Source organism: Cololabis saira, chromosome 23, assembly GCF_033807715.1.
Source record: "Cololabis saira isolate AMF1-May2022 chromosome 23, fColSai1.1, whole genome shotgun sequence".
NCBI classification, from domain to species: domain Eukaryota; kingdom Metazoa; phylum Chordata; class Actinopteri; order Beloniformes; family Belonidae; genus Cololabis; species Cololabis saira.
In genome coordinates, this window is record NC_084609.1 from 35,827,504 (window position 1) to 35,845,455 (window position 17,952).

General features: G+C 41.5%; 1 protein-coding gene across 10 annotated transcripts in view; it reads left to right on the plus strand.

Moving 5' to 3' along the window:
* The window catches only part of LOC133424353 (filamin-C-like), a 120,154-nt gene extending 103,320 nt beyond the window's left edge, over positions 1 to 16,834 (plus strand). For 7 of the 10 annotated variants that reach the window (XM_061714889.1, XM_061714890.1, XM_061714891.1 and 4 more), the window contains 10 exons: positions 1,280 to 1,402; positions 1,514 to 1,753; positions 5,952 to 6,221; positions 7,076 to 7,213; positions 7,797 to 7,912; positions 9,207 to 9,339; positions 10,954 to 11,130; positions 11,211 to 11,429; positions 13,393 to 13,599; positions 14,367 to 16,834. In XM_061714889.1, the coding sequence (XP_061570873.1) occupies positions 1,280 to 1,402; positions 1,514 to 1,753; positions 5,952 to 6,221; positions 7,076 to 7,213; positions 7,797 to 7,912; positions 9,207 to 9,339; positions 10,954 to 11,130; positions 11,211 to 11,429; positions 13,393 to 13,599; positions 14,367 to 14,554 (1,811 nt within the window). In that variant the 3' untranslated portion in view covers positions 14,555 to 16,834. The remainder of the gene's footprint in view (positions 1 to 1,279; positions 1,403 to 1,513; positions 1,754 to 5,951; positions 6,222 to 7,075; positions 7,214 to 7,796; positions 7,913 to 9,206; positions 9,340 to 10,953; positions 11,131 to 11,210; positions 11,430 to 13,392; positions 13,600 to 14,366) is intronic. The other 3 variants (XM_061714896.1, XM_061714898.1, XM_061714899.1) reach the window with 1 other exon arrangement.
* The last annotated feature ends 1,118 nt before the right edge of the window (positions 16,835 to 17,952 follow it).

Consider the following 17,952-nt stretch of genomic DNA (forward strand, 5'->3'; position numbering starts at 1 on the left):
AGCTGGAGTGAGCGGCGTGTTCGTGGTGTTAAAGCAGCAAACATGTCATTACTGGGATGTGGGGGAAAGCAGAGGACACGAGAAATGATCAAATAGGTACCAGATCTTGTTGGATCCGGCACAAATTAAGCCCTAATAAGATTAAGATAAGATGATAAGATGATAATTCTTATTATATCTTATTATTTTATCAGAACCTTCCAGCTCTTTGGCGATCTCCCTCCAGCAGTTGCCACTTTATTGAGGTTCTTGTATTGAAATGACTGTTTCCTACAGCGCTTTCAACTTTTTTTTCAACTTTCAACCGGCTTTCAAAGCGAGCAACAGGAAGAAAAGAAAATAGAAGCAGGGCGTGCGACAAAAGTCCAGCTCAAAACGGCACCGCGTCGCTCGCAACCAGTGTAGACAGTGCAAATAAAAAATAAAGCCATGGAACTGTTTTTGACGCTCGCTCGCGTTGCATGCAGTGTGGACATGGTGTAACGCGGAACCATAAATCAGCCTTAACTGGAAGTTACACGTGTCATTTGTTGATGTTTTTTCCAGGATTCTGATTGGCTGGCATGACGTTACCAGCGTTTTCATGCGAGTCCGTGTAAACGAGGATATTTTTGAAAACGGAGAGGGAAAAATATCCGTTTTTGTAAATACCCGGCTACGTGTAAACGTGGCCTTAGAGTGTAAACAAAGTGCATATTTCCTTTAAAATTAACTAAACTGATATTGGATTATATAACAATAGTAAAAAAAAAAAAGAATTAGAAAAAAACATTTTCGCACCATTTTTGTTATTTTGAGCGAGAAAAAAATTGGTCAAATCCGGCCCGCCAAGCACAATGAGTTTGACACCCCTGCTTTAAAGCGAATGCTGAACTTAACTCCCCAGGCCAAAGCAAACCCCTGTCACGAAGAAGAAAAATTAAGAATAGCGGTAAGAAAGAGAAGAAAATAAGGGAAGAGATAAATCTGGAGAAATGTGGGTGGAAGATCGGCAGGTTAACCGGCAGCTGAGGAGAAGTTATGATGCAAACTTCAAGATTATGATTTGAATGAGGCAAAATAACAGGCTTTTTCTCTCCAATATATTGTTATAATCATTTGTTTCAGATGTACTGTAATTATTTTCTGTATAAAAATAGAATTTTTTGTTCAAAAAGTCTTTTTTCAAACTTGAGTCTTGAAAAAGAGGGGGTCGTCTTATAATCAGGGTCGTCTTATATTCAGACCGGGTATTTTAAGGATTTCGTGCCTAATCTCTGGCGTGTTTTTGTGTGAACAGGAAGTCCGTTCACCGTGAAAATATTCGGCGAGGGCCGGATGAAGGAGAGCATCACCAGGAAACGCCAAGCCCCCTCCATCGCCACGGTGGGCAGCACCTGCGACCTCAACCTGAAGATCCCAGGTAAGCGCTGGTCACCCCCCACCCTACTCCGTCTTCTCCATCTCCTTCCTGTTATCCCTCACCGCCTCTTTCCTGCGAACCTGCTTCTTCTTCTTCTTCACGCGGCTGCAGGGAACTGGTTTCAGATGGTCTCGGCTCAGGAGCGCGTGACCCGGACCTTCACCCGCAGCAGCCACACCTACACCCGGACCGAGCGGACCGAGATCAGCAAGACCCGGGCCGGCGAGACCAAGAGGGAGGTCCGGGTGGAGGAGAGCACCCAGGTCGGAGGAGACCCCTTCAGGGACGTGTTCGGAGACTTTCTGGGCCGAGAAAGTCTGAGCGGCTTCAGCGGGCCGCCGCTGCAGGACGGTGTGTTTGTGCGTGGAGTGTGTGTCGCCTTCTAACCGCTTCCTGCTTCAACTCAAACCCTTTCTTTGTCTTTGACAACGTCGTGATGTCAGAACATGTTTTTATCAAACAGGTAACTGATAAACGGTGTAGAGGGGATGTAATTCACAGGTCGACCTGAGGGTGGCAGTGTTGTTCTGGTGCAGATAATGATACCGAAGGTCCTAAAGAACCAGAGCAAACACTCAAACTCTCAAAGTTCCTGGAGTATTAGGGCCAAGCAGGAGGAAAAAAATAATAATATTTTAGATATTCATATTTTTTTAATATTTTTTTTTCATTCTGCACTTCGAGAAAAAAGTAAAAATGTCGAGAAAAAAGGGAAAATTTCGAGAATAATGTTTAAGTACAATTTTGAGAAAAAAGTCGAAATTTCGTGAAAAAAGTCAAAATGACGAGAAAAAAGTTGAAATTTCAACATTAATGTTGAAGTACAATTTCGAGAAAAAGTCGAAATGTTAAGACGAAAGTCAAAATTTTGTGAATAAAGTTGAAATGTTGAGAAAAAAGGCGAAATTTCGACTTTATTCTTGAAATTGTATTTCAACAGTAATCTCGACATTCCGACTTTTTTCTCAACATTTCGATTTGCGATTCGAAGTGCACAATAAAAATAAATCTACCCCTCTGAAATATTATTTCTCCTGCATGGGCCTAATACTCTTCCTTACCTCCTCACCCTCTAGTACATCAGCGGGTGAGAGATGAAACCACCTCAAGGACCCAAAAAGCCCCCCCTGGCTTCTGTTTTAGTATTTAGATCTACTTTTACATCTGCATGTGACAGAAACAGCCCCCAAGTGTAGAAATCCTGGTGAAATAAAAATAAAAGGGGCCCGGCATTGATCCCTGAGGAACTCCAGTCCTAACTGTACACTTTTTATTTTCATTTTCTTTTAGCTATTTATTTTATTTAACCTTTATTTAAGCAGGTAAGTCAATTGAGAACAGTTTCTCATTTACAACGACGACCTGAGCAAGAGACACCACAAAGAGTCAGACACTTACAATCACAGTGAAACAAAAAATCAACACGATATATAAAAAAAACCCAACACATAAAAAATATGAGTAAAGAGTGTTGGTCCGGAAGAGTTACAAACATCTGCAATAATCACAGATGAATGTTGGAGTGTATTTGTGAAGAAGGAGAATGGGATGAATGTGTGAAGTTTAAGTGTTTGCAGATGATTCCAATCACTAGCAGCAGCAACTGAAATGAATTATGGCCTAAGGAGGTAATTAGTTAATGTAACTGCTTGTACGTAGGTTCTGATTACTGATGTTGATATTAAGTAGTGAGCAGGATATGAAGCTTCCAGTGATGGTTTTGTAGATGAAGCCATCACTGGATGATACCAGTGGATCCGTCTACGGGAGGGAAGTGGAGGCCAGTTGAGGCGAGGTGACAGTGATGGGTGTTAAAAGGAGCAGATGATATTATTATTATGGTAGATTATATTATTATTAGGGCCCGAGCACTTGCAGTGCGAAGGCCCTATTGTATTTGCAGGAATTTTTATTATTATTATTTTTTTTTTTCTTCTGACAAAGTGATGGCCTTTTTGCCCCCCTTAACATGCCCAAAAAGTCACCAAATTTTGCACCCAAGTCAGGCCTGGCGAAAAATTTGATATTTAATGGTTTGCATTAATGGGCGTGGTAAAATGGCTCAACAGCGCCCCCTTGAAAACTTTGTGCCTCAAGCCCCACGATACGGTTTGACGTACATGCACGAAAATCGGTACACACCTGTATCATGGGACAACTTAAAGAAAAGTCTCTTGGCGTCATGCCCGAAACCGAACAGGAAGTCGGCCATTTTGAATTAATCGTGTCACTTTGGCGCAATTTATGCCATTCCTTCGAGAGTTAATTCAGCCCGAACCGTATCGTGAACCCAGGTGTGTTATACATCAAAATGTGCGTCTCCATCCTGCGACTACACGCATTACTTTTCTCTTTCAAAAGTGTTACCGTGGCGACGCTAGACGCCAACAAGCGCACCCCCCCTTCATCTGATTGGTCCATATTTGATAGTTCCCAAAAAGGCACCAAATTTGGCATGCAAGCCAGGCCTGGCGATAAATTTGATATTTCATGGTTTGCATTAATGGGCGTGGCAAAATGGCTCAACAGCGCCCCCCGGAAAACTTTGTGCCTCAAGCCCCACAATACGGTTTGACGTACATGCACGAAAATCGCTACACACCTGTATCATGGCACAACTTAAAGAAAAGTCTCTTGGAGCCATGGCCGAAACCGAACAGGATGTCGGCCATTTTGAATAAATTGTGTCATTTTGGCGAAATTTATGCCATTCCTTCGGCAGTTAATTCAGCCCGAACCGTAACGTGCACCCAGGTGTGTTATACATCAAAATGTGCGTCTACATCCTGCAACACCACGCATTACTTTTCTCTTTCAAAACTGTTACCGTGGCGACGCTAGACGCCAAAAGGCGCGCCCCCCCTTCATGTGATTGGTCCATATTTGATAGTTCTCCAAAAGTAACCAAATTTTGCATGCAAGCCAGACTTGGCGATAAATTTGATATTTCATGGTTTGCATTAATGGGCGTGGCCTAACGGTTCAACAGCGCCCCCTAGAATACTTTTCTCTGCCATAACTTTTGAATGGTTTGACATAGAGAGTTGTGGGTGGTGTCATGGGACTCTGTGATGAGTCCTTAAGCTTCGTTGGCCTTAATTAGCCCCGCCCCTTCTTCTGATTGGTTGTCCCGATTTTCTGCTATAACTTTGGAATGGTTTGACATAGAGAGTCGTGGGTGATGTCATCAGATTCTTTATGGAGTCCTTGACCTTCATTGGCCTGAATTAGCCCCGCCCCTTCTTCTGATTGGTTGTCCCGATTTTCTGCTATAACTTTGGAATGGTTTGACATAGGGAGTCGTGGGTGGGGTCATCAGATTCTTTATGGAATCCTTGACCTTCATTGGCCTGAATTAGCCCCGCCCCTTCTTCTGATTGGTTGTCCCTTTTTTCTGCTATAACTTTTGAATGGTTTGACATAGGAAGTCGTGGGTGGTGTCTTTTCTGATATGCTTATGGGGGGCGGTGGCCGTGAGTGCGAGGGCCCATTCATCGCTGCTTGCAGCTTTAATTATTATTGTTATTGTTATTATTATTATTATTATTATTATTATTATTATTATTATTATTATTATTATTATTATTATTATTATTGTAGATGTTGTTATTATTATTATTATTATGGTAGATTATTATTATTTTTAGTATTATTATTAGTATTATTATTGTTATTGTTATTATTATTGTGGTAGATTATATTATTATTATTAGTATTATTATTATTGTTGTGGTAGATTATATTATTATTAATATTAATATTGTGGTAGATTATATTATTATTATTAGTATTATTATTATTATTGTTGTGGTAGATTATATTATTATTATTACTATTATTATTATTATTATTACTATTATTATTATTATTATTATGATTATGGTAGATGATATTATTATTATTATTATTATTATTATTATTATTATTATTATTACTATTATTATTATTATTGTGGTAGATGACGTCAAGTTTATTGAGCAGGGTTTTGGAGGCAGACCTATATACTACACCGCCGTAATCTAGAATTGGGAGGATTGGGAGGAAAGATGCTTTATTGCGGAACAAAAAAACAATTCTAGATCTGACTTTAGAAAGTAATGTATTCATCTGGACGTCAAAAGAGAGTGAACTGTGGAGCCAGATACCCAGATATTTGCAGGAGCAATGATCCGTCCAGGGAGGAGATATTGAAAGGTGATACGTGGTAGATTCCGGTTGAATATCATGCACTTGGTTTTGTCGGTGTTTTAGTGAAGGTTGGAGGAAGCATGTTGGATATTGTTGAAGCTAGTTTGCAAGGGAGTCAAGGCAGCGTCCAGGGAGGGACTGGATGTGTACAAGATGGTATCGTCCGCGTATAAAATGAAGTATAATGAAGAATAAATGAAGACTCCTGAAGCATCCCCTGCAGCAATAACACATTAACCAGAGCATGATGTCCGTGTTCTTGGTGCTTCTCAGTGCATGATCTGTCAATCCTGTTGAGGCAGAAACCCGTGGGCCCGTTCTGATCCATGTGCCCGTCTTTGCCCCCCCACCCTGGTCTCAGGTGAGACAGGAAACCAGGAGATGACGGCTCAGGTGACGAGTCCCGGAGGGAAGACGGACGACGCAGAGATCATCAAAGGGGAGGACAGCACCTACAGCGTCCGCTTCATCCCCCAGGAGATGGGCCCCCACACGGTCAGCGTCAAGTACAGGGGCCAGCACGTCCCCGGGAGCCCCTTCCAGTTCACCGTGGGGCCCCTGGGGGAGGGAGGAGCCCACAAGGTCCGGGCCGGAGGAACCGGGCTGGACCGGGGGGTGGCAGGAATCCCAGGTAGGGTTGAAAACTGTCTTGAACCTGCCGTACTGTGTGTTTTTTCCACCTCTTCATCGTTACTTATTTTCTAGTCTTTGGTAGAAAGTGAAGGTTTTCATGAAGGTTAAATAAAAATAAATGTTTAGTTTATAGAGGGTCTGCATTGACGTCACTTCCCCACTGGACCAGCCCCCTTACTCGCAGTGACAAAACATCAGCAAAAATGGCTGCAACTAGTGGAGAAGACGAGATAACAGCCGATTATCGGCTTAAATTAAAGGCTGTTGGACTTGACAGTGACCCATACAGTTACCCCAAGAACCAGTGGTCCATGGACATTAACATTTGTACTTAATTTCTACGCTGGGGACATACACGAAGCAAAGCTTTAAGGCATACAAAAGTCTTGACGCTTGGTCCGACTTCAAGGCAGGATTTGTTGTAGAAATTAAAGTGATGAGGACACCGAACTTTATGATTTGACCGTTTAACGTTAGTTACCCAAAAATCCAACATTACCTGATACAAAATGGGAACCACAAATCCACGTTTCGGTGCCTGGAATCCAGTTGTTTCCGTGAATTGCAGCGATCCATTTGTCTCTCTTGAGCGTATTTTTGGGTCTGTAAAACGATAACTCCGATTTCTTGCTATATCTATGAGTACAGTTGATCGCACAAAAGCTCTTTCCCATTTTAGACGTTTTCGAGTGCTAAAACTGAAAGTTGCCACTCAGTCTTTCTGCCACTCAGTGGGCGAAATCCGCTGTGAAGTCGCAGCTGTGACGTCATGAACATTCCCCTATTGGGTTCCTGGTTGAGGTGGGAGTCGGGGGGTTGAAGATTGAACCTTTTGTTGCACGTTTTCTGCAGCCGAGTTCAGTATCTGGACCCGGGAAGCTGGAGCTGGAGGTCTGTCCATCGCCGTCGAGGGGCCGAGCAAAGCCGAGATCACCTTTGAAGACCGGAAGGACGGTTCCTGCGGGGTCGCCTATGTGGTCCAGGAGCCCGGTAAGAGACGCCACCTCAGGTTCTCATGGACCTACAGTAGGCGGGCAAAAAGGGTTTCCCTTAATTCACAGAAGAAGGGTATGAGTGACATTTAGCTGGAAAATCAAAACAAAGGTGCGCTATATTCACTTCAGACATTTCCTCTCGTTACTATGGTAACAGACCTAGAGCTGATTTAACCCTGGAATATTTCTTTAAATGATGTAATTAGATAAACTGAAAAGTTGTTACAATTAAAAATATATCTATTTTTAATTTGTAAAAATGGAAAATATCCCAAAGATCTCACAAAAAAAGAAAAGAAAAAAATCTTTTTTTTTTTTTTTTAAACTTGAATAAAGGGCCATTAGAGCCCAAAATAATCCTTAAAAAAAACGGAAAATATCAATTTTGTGAAGATGAAAAGTTTCTTTATACAGCAAATGATCTTTGTAATATATTTTGGTCTTTTTTACGGCACCGTAATGGGATCTTTATAAGAGCGTGAAGTGAAAGCCCCAGTGGGCCGAGGATGGACCCCTGGGGGACGCCAGGAGCCTCTGTGGAGCCAGTCAATTATGATTGTTTTTTTCTGTTTTTCCAGGTGATTACGAGGTTTCTATTAAATTTAACGATGAACACATCCCAGACTCCCCCTTCCTCGTCCCCGTCGCCACTCTGTCGGATGATTCTCGCCGCCTCACCATCACCAGCTTACAGGTGAGATGAGGTTACACTTTCATATTAATGGAGCCTCTGACGCGTCGGTGATGATCAGCTCTGTACAGGGTTGTGTTTCTGAGTTTCTATCCCTCCTACCTGCCGTTATCACCCCTGCTCTGTTTATTCAGCCCTGATCTTATTATATCCTCCCTCTGCCGTGACCTGAGCTAAAGCTGGACAACCTGCTTTAACTGGTAACACGTCCTCAGACGTCATCCGAGGGTTTTCTCAGTAGCTGGCTACACCCAACCCCGGCTAACCCCAAATGAACGAGCCAAGATACTGGTGGGAGCAGCTAACATCAGTTGGCAGAAGCTAATTTAATTTAGGTTATCCTAGCTAGTGTTACCTAGTGTTGTTTTTGTCAGTTTCAATTTGAGTTTCAGTCTAGTCTTTGGGTCGAGCTATCATTTTAGTTTTTATTAGTTTTAGTCACATTCATTCTCCTTTTAATTCAATTCAATTGAATTCAATTCAATTTTATTTGTATAGCGTCTAATACAACAGATGTTGTCTCTAGACGCTTTCCAGAGACCAGAACATAAACCCCCGAGCAATTATTACATAAACAATGGCAGGTAAAAAGTCTGAGCATTTTAGTCTTATTTTAGTCAGAATTGTCCATTTTAGTCTAGTTTTAGTCAAATATTGTATTTAGCCAAACCCATTTTACAATTCAAACAAGGTTATCTTATTATTATATTATTGTTACCTTATAGACTCAAGAATACATTCATTCCAGATACAGAAGACTCTAATGTGAGTTTACAATATATTTATCTTTCTCTCCATCTTTTTCTTTTTCGACGACACATTGGGTTTTCTTTTCCACGTCTATGTAGGAAAGTGTATCCAAATATCTAAAGACTAAACCAGAGGAAACTACTGAAAACATGGACATTAAGGATCTTTGGGAGAACATTTTGTCTCGTTTTGGTCAACGAAAATGAAGACACATTTTAGCAGAGTTTTTATTTTGTAATCTACATTTTAGTCTCGTTTTTATTCCTCTACAATATTGCATTATATATCTAATTATCGTTATTAGAGGAGGAGTAGAGGAGTATTAGTAGAGGACCTGCAGGTCTGGATCTGGACCCTAGTGGTCTGTAGAGGACCTGCAGGTCTGGATCTGGACCCTAGTGGTCTGTAGAGGACCTGCAGGTCTGGATCTGGACCCTAGTGGTCTGTAGAGGACCTGCAGTCCCCCCTGGTTTGCTACCACCCTGGACATTTTCAGTGCAGAGTAAGTAGAACCAGTTTTTCATGCTGTCCTCCGCTGCCCCCCCAGGAGATGGGTCTGAAGGTGGGGCAGGAGGCCTCCTTCGCCGTGCAGTTCAACGGGGCGCGAGGCCTGATCGATGCCAAGATTCACTCGCCATCAGGGGCCATGGAGGAGTGTTACATCACCGAGCTGGACACCGGTAAGGAGTACCACAAGGCTCTAATGTGAGCCCACAAAAACAGCATTTGGTGTACCACAGAGATGCAGCCTGGGCCCCCCTACATTTCAGCTGTCCATGTTTATACTATTTGTTTACAATACCACCCTACACCGTAACGTTGATAACACCTCTCTAGGCCGAGAGTTCACTATCGGGAGATGATCTTAACCGATTTCTCCAGTAGAAGTTTGTAGAACTGATTTTAGACCTTCACTTAACAAAAAATAACAGAAATACACTCAGTACGTTTACTATCTAACTAGATGCTACCCTGCTTCAGCACACCGTGATAAAAGTACCTGTGTCATCAACAGAGCTGTGCAGACCTTGGTGACAAGCTAATGAGGACCTTTAATTAGAATCAGGTGTGTTGGTGCAGGGAAACATCTAAAACATGCAGGACAGGGGCTCCACGAGGACCAGGATTGAGAAACACTTCCTTAATCCAACCGATTTCCAAGTTTTTAAAGCCATGTATATACCTTAGCCGGGCTGTAGTTGAACCGAACTGAAGGTCTTGATATCGAGCTTTTAGTGCCAGATAATGCTCCTAATCCAAGTTATTTGGGCATGTATACTAGGGATGGGCGGTATGGACTAAAAAATGTATCACGATAATTTCTGGCATTTATCCCGATAACGATAAAAATTACGATAAAAGAAATACCAATTCAACTCCACCTTTGTAACTATAAATCTATCACCACATTCAGTCTTTGGAGCCAAAACACTGATCTAAAAGATACTAAATACTACTAAACTACACCAATTACATTGAATGAATAAAAAACAATTAAATGAGTCCACCTGTACTGCAAAACTGTAATGACTCAAGCTCCTCGCTCTCAGATCCACCATGTTTGTTACACAAAAACATCATCAACGGGAATTTTTCTTTCTTTCTTTCTTTCTTTCTTTCTTTCTTTCTTTCTTTCTTTCTTTCTTTCTTTCTTTCTTTCTTTCTTTCTTTCTTTCTTTCTTTCTTTCTTTCTTTCTTTCTTTCTTTCTTTCTTTCTTTCTCATATCTATCTTCCTTCCTTCCTTCTTTCACGTACGTTGTGCGTGGATTTAACACAGAACCATAAATCAGCTTTACACAAAAACAACATCAACGGGAATTTATCGCTTTTTACCGCGAGATGACAAATTCTTACTGTGGGGAATTTTTTTGACGGTATATCGTGAACGGTAAAATATCGCCGGTTCCTAATGTATACCAACCCACACTTAGCCGAGCTAGCGACTGCCCCGGGACCCCCCTTCTGGAAGTGACGACACTGCAAAAGCCAGAATATCAACACAGTAGGAGAAGAAGAAGACGAAAAACAAAGAAGGAACCGGAACAACGCCAACGCAAAAGTGTGTCTGGCGCCACCTAGCGTTGCAGAGTTGAACGCACCTCACTCAATAATCAAATATCTTCTCATGCATGTCTACTTGGATTTCTGGGAAACTCTAGTTTAATACTTTGCTATATTGTTGCCAGTAGCTGGATTTAGATGTGCATGTAACCACACTGACTGAGATTATGTGTAAAAGGACGAACTGATTCCTGAAATCGTCCAACGAACTGAGTCGTGTGTTTCTCTTCAGACCAACACGCCATCAGGTTCATCCCGAAGGAGAACGGCGTCCACTCCATAGACGTCCGCTTCAACGGCAGCCACGTCCCCGGAAGTCCCTTCAAAATCCGAGTGGGAGAGCCGGGACAGGTGGGAGACCCAGGACTGGTGTCGGCCTTCGGACCGGGCCTGGAGGGAGGAACCACAGGTGCCGGCAGTCCCATTGGTTCCACAGCTTTACTGCAGGCACGGCGTCGCGTTTTAAGGGTGTTGCATCTCCTCTTTCAGGCGTGGCGTCGGAGTTTATCGTCAACACGTGTAACGCCGGCGCTGGCGCTCTGTCAGTGACGATCGACGGACCGTCCAAGGTGAAGATGGACTGCCAGGAGAGTCCGGAGGGCTACACAGTCTCCTACACCCCCCTGGCTCCCGGGAACTACCTGATCTCCATCAAGTATGGGGGACCCCAACACATCGTGGGCAGCCCCTTCAAAGCCAAAGTCTCAGGTGGGTCCCTGGACCTGACACCAGTGGTGTCCTGGAGCGCCACTAGTTTCCTGGAGCGCTGCTAGTTGGGATTAGCTGAGTCTCTTGTTGTTGCTGTAGTGGAAAGTACTTTAGACCAGGGGTGTCAAATGTGCGGCCCGCGAGAAGTTTCCAACGCAAAAAAACGAAATGTTAATTTACTAAAAAGGAAGGCATAAATAATTGCCATGAATCGCAGCATATCCGATAATATATTTCTTCTACAAATCCATCGTTATTCCACAAATAGAGCAGTTTTTGACATTTTTTTAGTTTTCTAGAATGCATTTGCTGATTTTATTTCTTTGTAGACGGTCGTTTATTTTTATTAACTGACTACTATTATATATTTTTGCAGGAAAAATATCACTGCTAAAAAAGATGATAGAAGATATTTATTCAGAGAATTTCAGTTTTGAAAACGAGTATAATGACAAAGTAAAACAGTTAAAAAAGAAGTGCTGACTTTTTCGGCACACTGGCGTAAATATCCACACCAATTTTTAAAAATAAATACACTTAATTGTACTGGAAAAATCTCTAAATCACAAAGAAACACTCTCGGATGTAATAAGAAAGATTTTGCTTTTAATTAAATTTCCTATAAAAAAGCAAAATATAAAAAAAACATACTTGTTTCTGTTTATCTTTGTAAAATGATATTAAAAGTATCTTACATAATTTGAAAAAAAAAGAGAAATTTCAAGAAAAGATCCTGAAGAAATATGTTTTACATAATTAGAGTGTAAACAAAGTGCATATTTCCTTTAAAATTAACTAAACTGATATTGGATTAGATAAAAATAGTGAAAAAAAAAGAATTAGAAAAAAAAAAGTTCGCACCGATTTTGTTATTTTGAGCGTGCGGCCCGCAAGAAAAAAATTGGTCAAATCCGGCCCGCCAAGCAAAATAAGTTTGACATCCCTGCTTTAGACTTTAGTCTGAGTCTGAACCAGACCTGCAGGATCCAGCTCAGGAAAAGCAGCTCCGTAGAGTTCCTCACAGAGGTTTAGACTTCAAACTTGTGTCTGGTCAGTTATTAACGTCCAAACTCCGGCTCTGTCGTGTACGACCCAGATGAGGGTTCAGTTTTATAAGTTATATTTTATTATCGTGTTTCTGAAGCCTTGTTTTTATCTGATCTCTTGTTGGAGCGTAGCGGTCGGATCAAGTTTGGGTAAACAGGTGGACTAATCAGGCCTGGAAGCTGACTGGAACACGCCCACTTTAGCCATTATAGCTTGCCCGATTAGCTCACGCTAACCTGTGATGCTGATTAATGTTATTTTAAACCTGATCAAACCTGTCCAGATACGCTCGTTTCAAGAGTCGCTACTGAAATGACCCTTGAAACGAGGACTAGCAGATGTCCACTGGGAGCCGGGACCGCAGACCAGCACGCAGCTCCCGAAGCTCCGGCCTGCAAGCATGCACAAAAGAGAAAAAAGGGGGCCAGCACAAGAAACTACAGGAGCGATGGACAAAAATGAGCTATGAGATACTTATAATCAATAAAAATAGAAATGGAGAAGAGAGGAAGGGAAGAGGAGAGGCGAAGAATGGTGAGAGGCACCGCCCAGTGGAAGACGATGAGCTAGGGGCGGTCCAGGTTGTGGTCCAGCTGGTGGTCCAGGTAACAGCCTAGGTGGACCGTACAGGTCCTCTGGTTGGCTCTGGTTGGTGGTGGTTGAAGCTAGTTAGCTCTGATTGGTGCTGGCTGGCGCCGGTTGGTGCTGGTTGGCTCTGGTTCTCTCTGGTCGGGGCTGGTTGAAGCTGGTTAGCTCTTGTTAGTCCTGGTTAGCTGTGATTGGCGCTAGTTGACTCTGATTGGCTCTGGTTGGAACTGGTTGTCTGTGGTTAACTCTGGTTGACTCTGGTTGACTCTGGTTAGCTCTGTCTAGTCGCTCACCCTGTTAGTTGACGTCTCCTTGAATCTGCCCGCAGGACCTCGTTTATCCGGCGGACACAATCTTCACGAGACGTCGTCCGTGCTGGTGGAAACCGTCACCAAGACCTCAGCGATGGCCGGCGCCTTCGCCTCCCTGCCCAAGTTCTCCTCGGACGCCAGCAAGGTGCTGCCCCGCGGGGCCGGGCTGTCGAAGGCCTTCATCGGCCAGAAGAACACCTTCACGGTGGACTGCAGCAACGCAGGTGACGCCTCCAAAAATGTTTCATAGGGGGGGCCGGGCCACTTAAATTCTTGGGGTGGACACCAAAACTAAAAGCCATCATTACAGGATTTTATTATACTGCTGTATACAGATGTATACAGGCTCAGAAATACTTCTTCTTTTTTTTTTTTTTTTTACTTTCTAACTTGTCTGCATATATATTAATAGTTAAAACCATGTTGGTAAAAACCTAAATGCATTAAAAATGCATATGTATATATACATATATATATATGCATTTTAATATATATCATATATATTTTAATATATCATATATTTAGTCTATTAATATATATATATATATATATATATATATATATATATATATATTTAGTCTATTAATATATATATATATATATATATATATATATATATATATATATATATATATATATATACTTTTTTTTGTTACTTTCTAACTTGTCTGCATATATATTAATGGTTAATACCATGTTGGTAAAACCTAAGGCATATATATATATATATATATATATATATATATATATATATATATATATATATAATATGCATTTTTAATATATAATATATATCATATATATTTTAATATATCATATATTTAGTTTATTAATACATATATATATATATATATATATATATATATATATAATTTTTTTTATTTTTTTTTTTATTGAGGCAAGCGGGGGGGCCAGCAAATTTGTAGGGGGGGCGCGTGGCCACCCCTGGCCCCCCCTGTTGACGTGTTTCTGACGCTCTCTGGCCCCGCAGGAACCAACATGCTGATGGTGGGGGTCCACGGGCCCCGGGCGCCCTGCGAGGAGGTCTACGTCAAGCACATGGGCAACCGCATGTACAACGTCACCTACACCGTCAAGGAGCAGGGCAGCTACATCCTGATCGTCAAGTGGGGGGACGAGCACGTCCCGGGGAGCCCCTTCCACGTCACTGTCCCCTGAGACCGGACTCTGGTCCCCCCCCACCCCCCCCACCACCACTCCACCTCCTCCTCCATGCACTGAAGACTTTCACTTCCTGTTCTGGGAGAGTTTTTTCCCACTTTGTGCCAAAGTTTCCCGTGTTTTTCTGATTTCTTGCGCTAGCTAGCCGTTTCCATGGCGACGACGTCCCGTTCATTTTATATCCGACACACAAAGCAGGAGATTATATCGTCGGCAGGAACGAGTTCCGTCTTGTATCGTATTTTCCATTTTTATCCAGTAAATGTTTCATGTGCTCGAGTAAAATAATCCACCTTTGGTTCGCCGCGCTCTTATTTTGAAAGGTCGTAGAACTGCCTGTAGAGACGGATCTGATCGTCGTCTTCCACTCGTCCGATTTCCAGGTTATACAGGTGACATTTTTATTTTTATTCTTTATTTCATTCATTAAAAGAAAAACAAAACAGTTCAATATAATTACAACAGATCTTTCCTTGAATGAAAGGGAACAGAAAGAAGACTAAGCTTATTTTATCTGTCCCTTTTTCCTAAGAAATCAAATTTCAATTAATGTAATAATAAAAAAAACAAAAACAAATTATGCAATTAAAAAAAAAACACTTACCAAATACCCTAAATATTCCACGTACCAGTAGGCCCCGCCCCCTCGAACACAGCTGAGCCAATGGCTGTTGAGCATCAGTTCCACAGGGACCAGAACTCGGACATCTGTAGTTTCCAGGTCCAGAGGAAACAGAACCTCCTGAACTCTCATCTGTTTTATGGCGTTTAAATCAAAACCTGTTAAATCAAGTCGGTTTTGGATGAAACGGCCAACTTGATCCTTTTGTTTAACCGTCTCAGGTTAGTTAGCGACAGAAACTAAGGGGGCGGGGCTCGCTGCCACGTCCTGATGATGTCGTCCTTTTTCTTTTCCGTCTCATAAAACATATCCGAGGATTATTAACCACAAAATTTACTTTAACTGGAAGTTGTTCTGTGAGAGTAGCGGTACCGGCCCGGACCACACGGGGCAGCGTATCGCCTCACGGTTCAATCGCGGTTTGTCAATCACTCGGCAGACGAGCGTCCTGACTCGCAGAGGGTTGAACGAGTTTCCCGCGTCGTCTCCTACGATCGGGGCGGCGGCTAAACCGGCTCTCCCCTCAGAACCAGAACGAACCCAGCTGTGACTTTTTTATTTATTCTCTCCTTCGATTTTCTTTGACAGAAAATGGTCTTACGTTTGTACGGAAGAGTATTAGGGCCAGGCAGGAGAAAAAATATTTGAGAGGGGAAGATTTTTTTTTTTATTGTGCACTTCGAGAAAAAAGCCGAAATATCGAGAGAAAAAAGTTGAAATGTCGAGATTAATGTTGAAATACAATTTCAAGAATAAAGTTGAAATTCCGTGAATAAAGTTGAAATACATTGTACTTCAACATTGTTCTCGACATTTTGACTTTTTTCTCGATATTTCGACTTTTTTCTCAAAATTTCAACTTTTTTCTCAACATTTTTTTACTTTTTTCTCGAAATTGTATTTCAACATTAATCTTGAAATTTCGACTATTTTCTCGACATTTCGACTTTTTTTTCAACATTTCGACTTTTTTCTCGAAATTGTACTTCAACATTAATCTCGGCATTTCGACTTTTTTCTCCACATTTCAAGAATAAAGTTGAAATACGTTGTACTTCAACCTTACTCTCGGACATTTCGACTTTTTCTCGACATTTCGACTTTTTTCTCGAAATTGTACTTCAACATTATTCTCGACATTTTGACTTTTTTCCGACATTTTGACTTTTTTCTCAACATTTAGACTTTTTTCTCAACATTTCGACTTTTTTCCTCAACATTTTGACTTTTTTCCGACATTTTGACTTTTTTCTCAACATTTTGACTTTTTTCTCGAAATTGTACTTCAACATTGTTCTCGACATTTCGACCATCTCAAGTTTTTTCCGACATTTCAACTTTTTTCTCGACATTTTGACTTTTTTCTCGACATTTCGACTTTTTTCTCGAAGTGCATATTAAAAAAAAAATCTTCCTCTGCTAAAATATTATTTTTGTTTTTCTCCTGCCTGGCCCTGATCCTCTTCCGTACGTTTGAGCGGGAAGGTGGCAGAGTTTAGGCCCGACCCTCCGGGGAAGGGGGCGGGGCGTCCCACGCCGAGGGATTTTATAGTGTTTTGTATGTAACCAGAAGGATGAGTGAACAGTGTGTGTGATTTGTAACCTTCAGTACGGCAACATTGTGCAGGCATAATAAAATAAAACCTTTAAAACTCGCCGCTGCTGCCCTTCGTCTCTCTGGGGGGTGTCGGTGCTGGTCCTGGTCCTGGTCCTGGTCCTGGTCCTGGTCCTCAGGTCCTTCAGGCAGCGTCTCCTTGCCATCCAGGTTGCCCCAGAACTATGGGCTCAAATTAAAACCATAAATATTTTGTAGATGTAAATAAACTTTGTACATGTAGAAATATTTTGTGCGTGTGCAAAAACTATTTATACTTGCAAAACATATTTTTACTTGTAGAAATATTTTGTGCGTGTGCAAAAAATATTTGTAAAACAAAATATTTCTACAAGTACAAATATTTTTTGCACATGCACAAAATATTTCTACAAGTACAAATATTTTTTGCACAAGCACAAAATATTTCTACAAGTACAAATATTTTTTGCACACGCACAAAATATTTCTACAAATACAAATATTTGTTGCACACGCACAAAATATTTCTACAAGTACAACGTTTATTTACAGATACAAAATATTTATGGCTTTAATTTGAGCCCATACAGAACTGAAACTTATTTTTCCCTAAATGAGTCTAAATCATCTTTGAACTCATTTTAAAACAGACCAGTACAAAGGTCAGGATAGTTGCAGGTCTTCTACAGACCACTAGGGTCCAGATCCATTGACCTCCAAGTTAAATTTTCCAGCAGAAATAAACATTTACAGTCCTGTACGTGTTACACGTAGATGTTGTTTCATGTGAAACCTAACTGAGACCAGATCCAGTTCTGGTCCAGACAGTAAACATGTTTATTTCTGCTGGAAATTGGGACATTTTAACCTGCAGGTCTGGATCATTCTGGACCCTAGTGGTCAGTAGAGGAACTGCAACTTTTTTCTACTCTGCAGAAGCCCCAAAACAGAAGTTTCAATCCTCTTTGGTTCAATTTAATCCAGTTCAGTTTTAATTATTTAGCATCTATTACAACAGAAGTCGTCTCCAGAGACCAGAACATGACCCCCATCAATTCTTACATAATCAATAACAGGTAAAAACTCCCCTTTAGGAGGGAAGAAACCTGGACCAGGACCTGGATTATAAAGGGGGATCTCCTGCTGAAAACCAGCTGGGCAGAGCAGGAAGAGAAAGAGAGGAAGAAGAACAGAGAG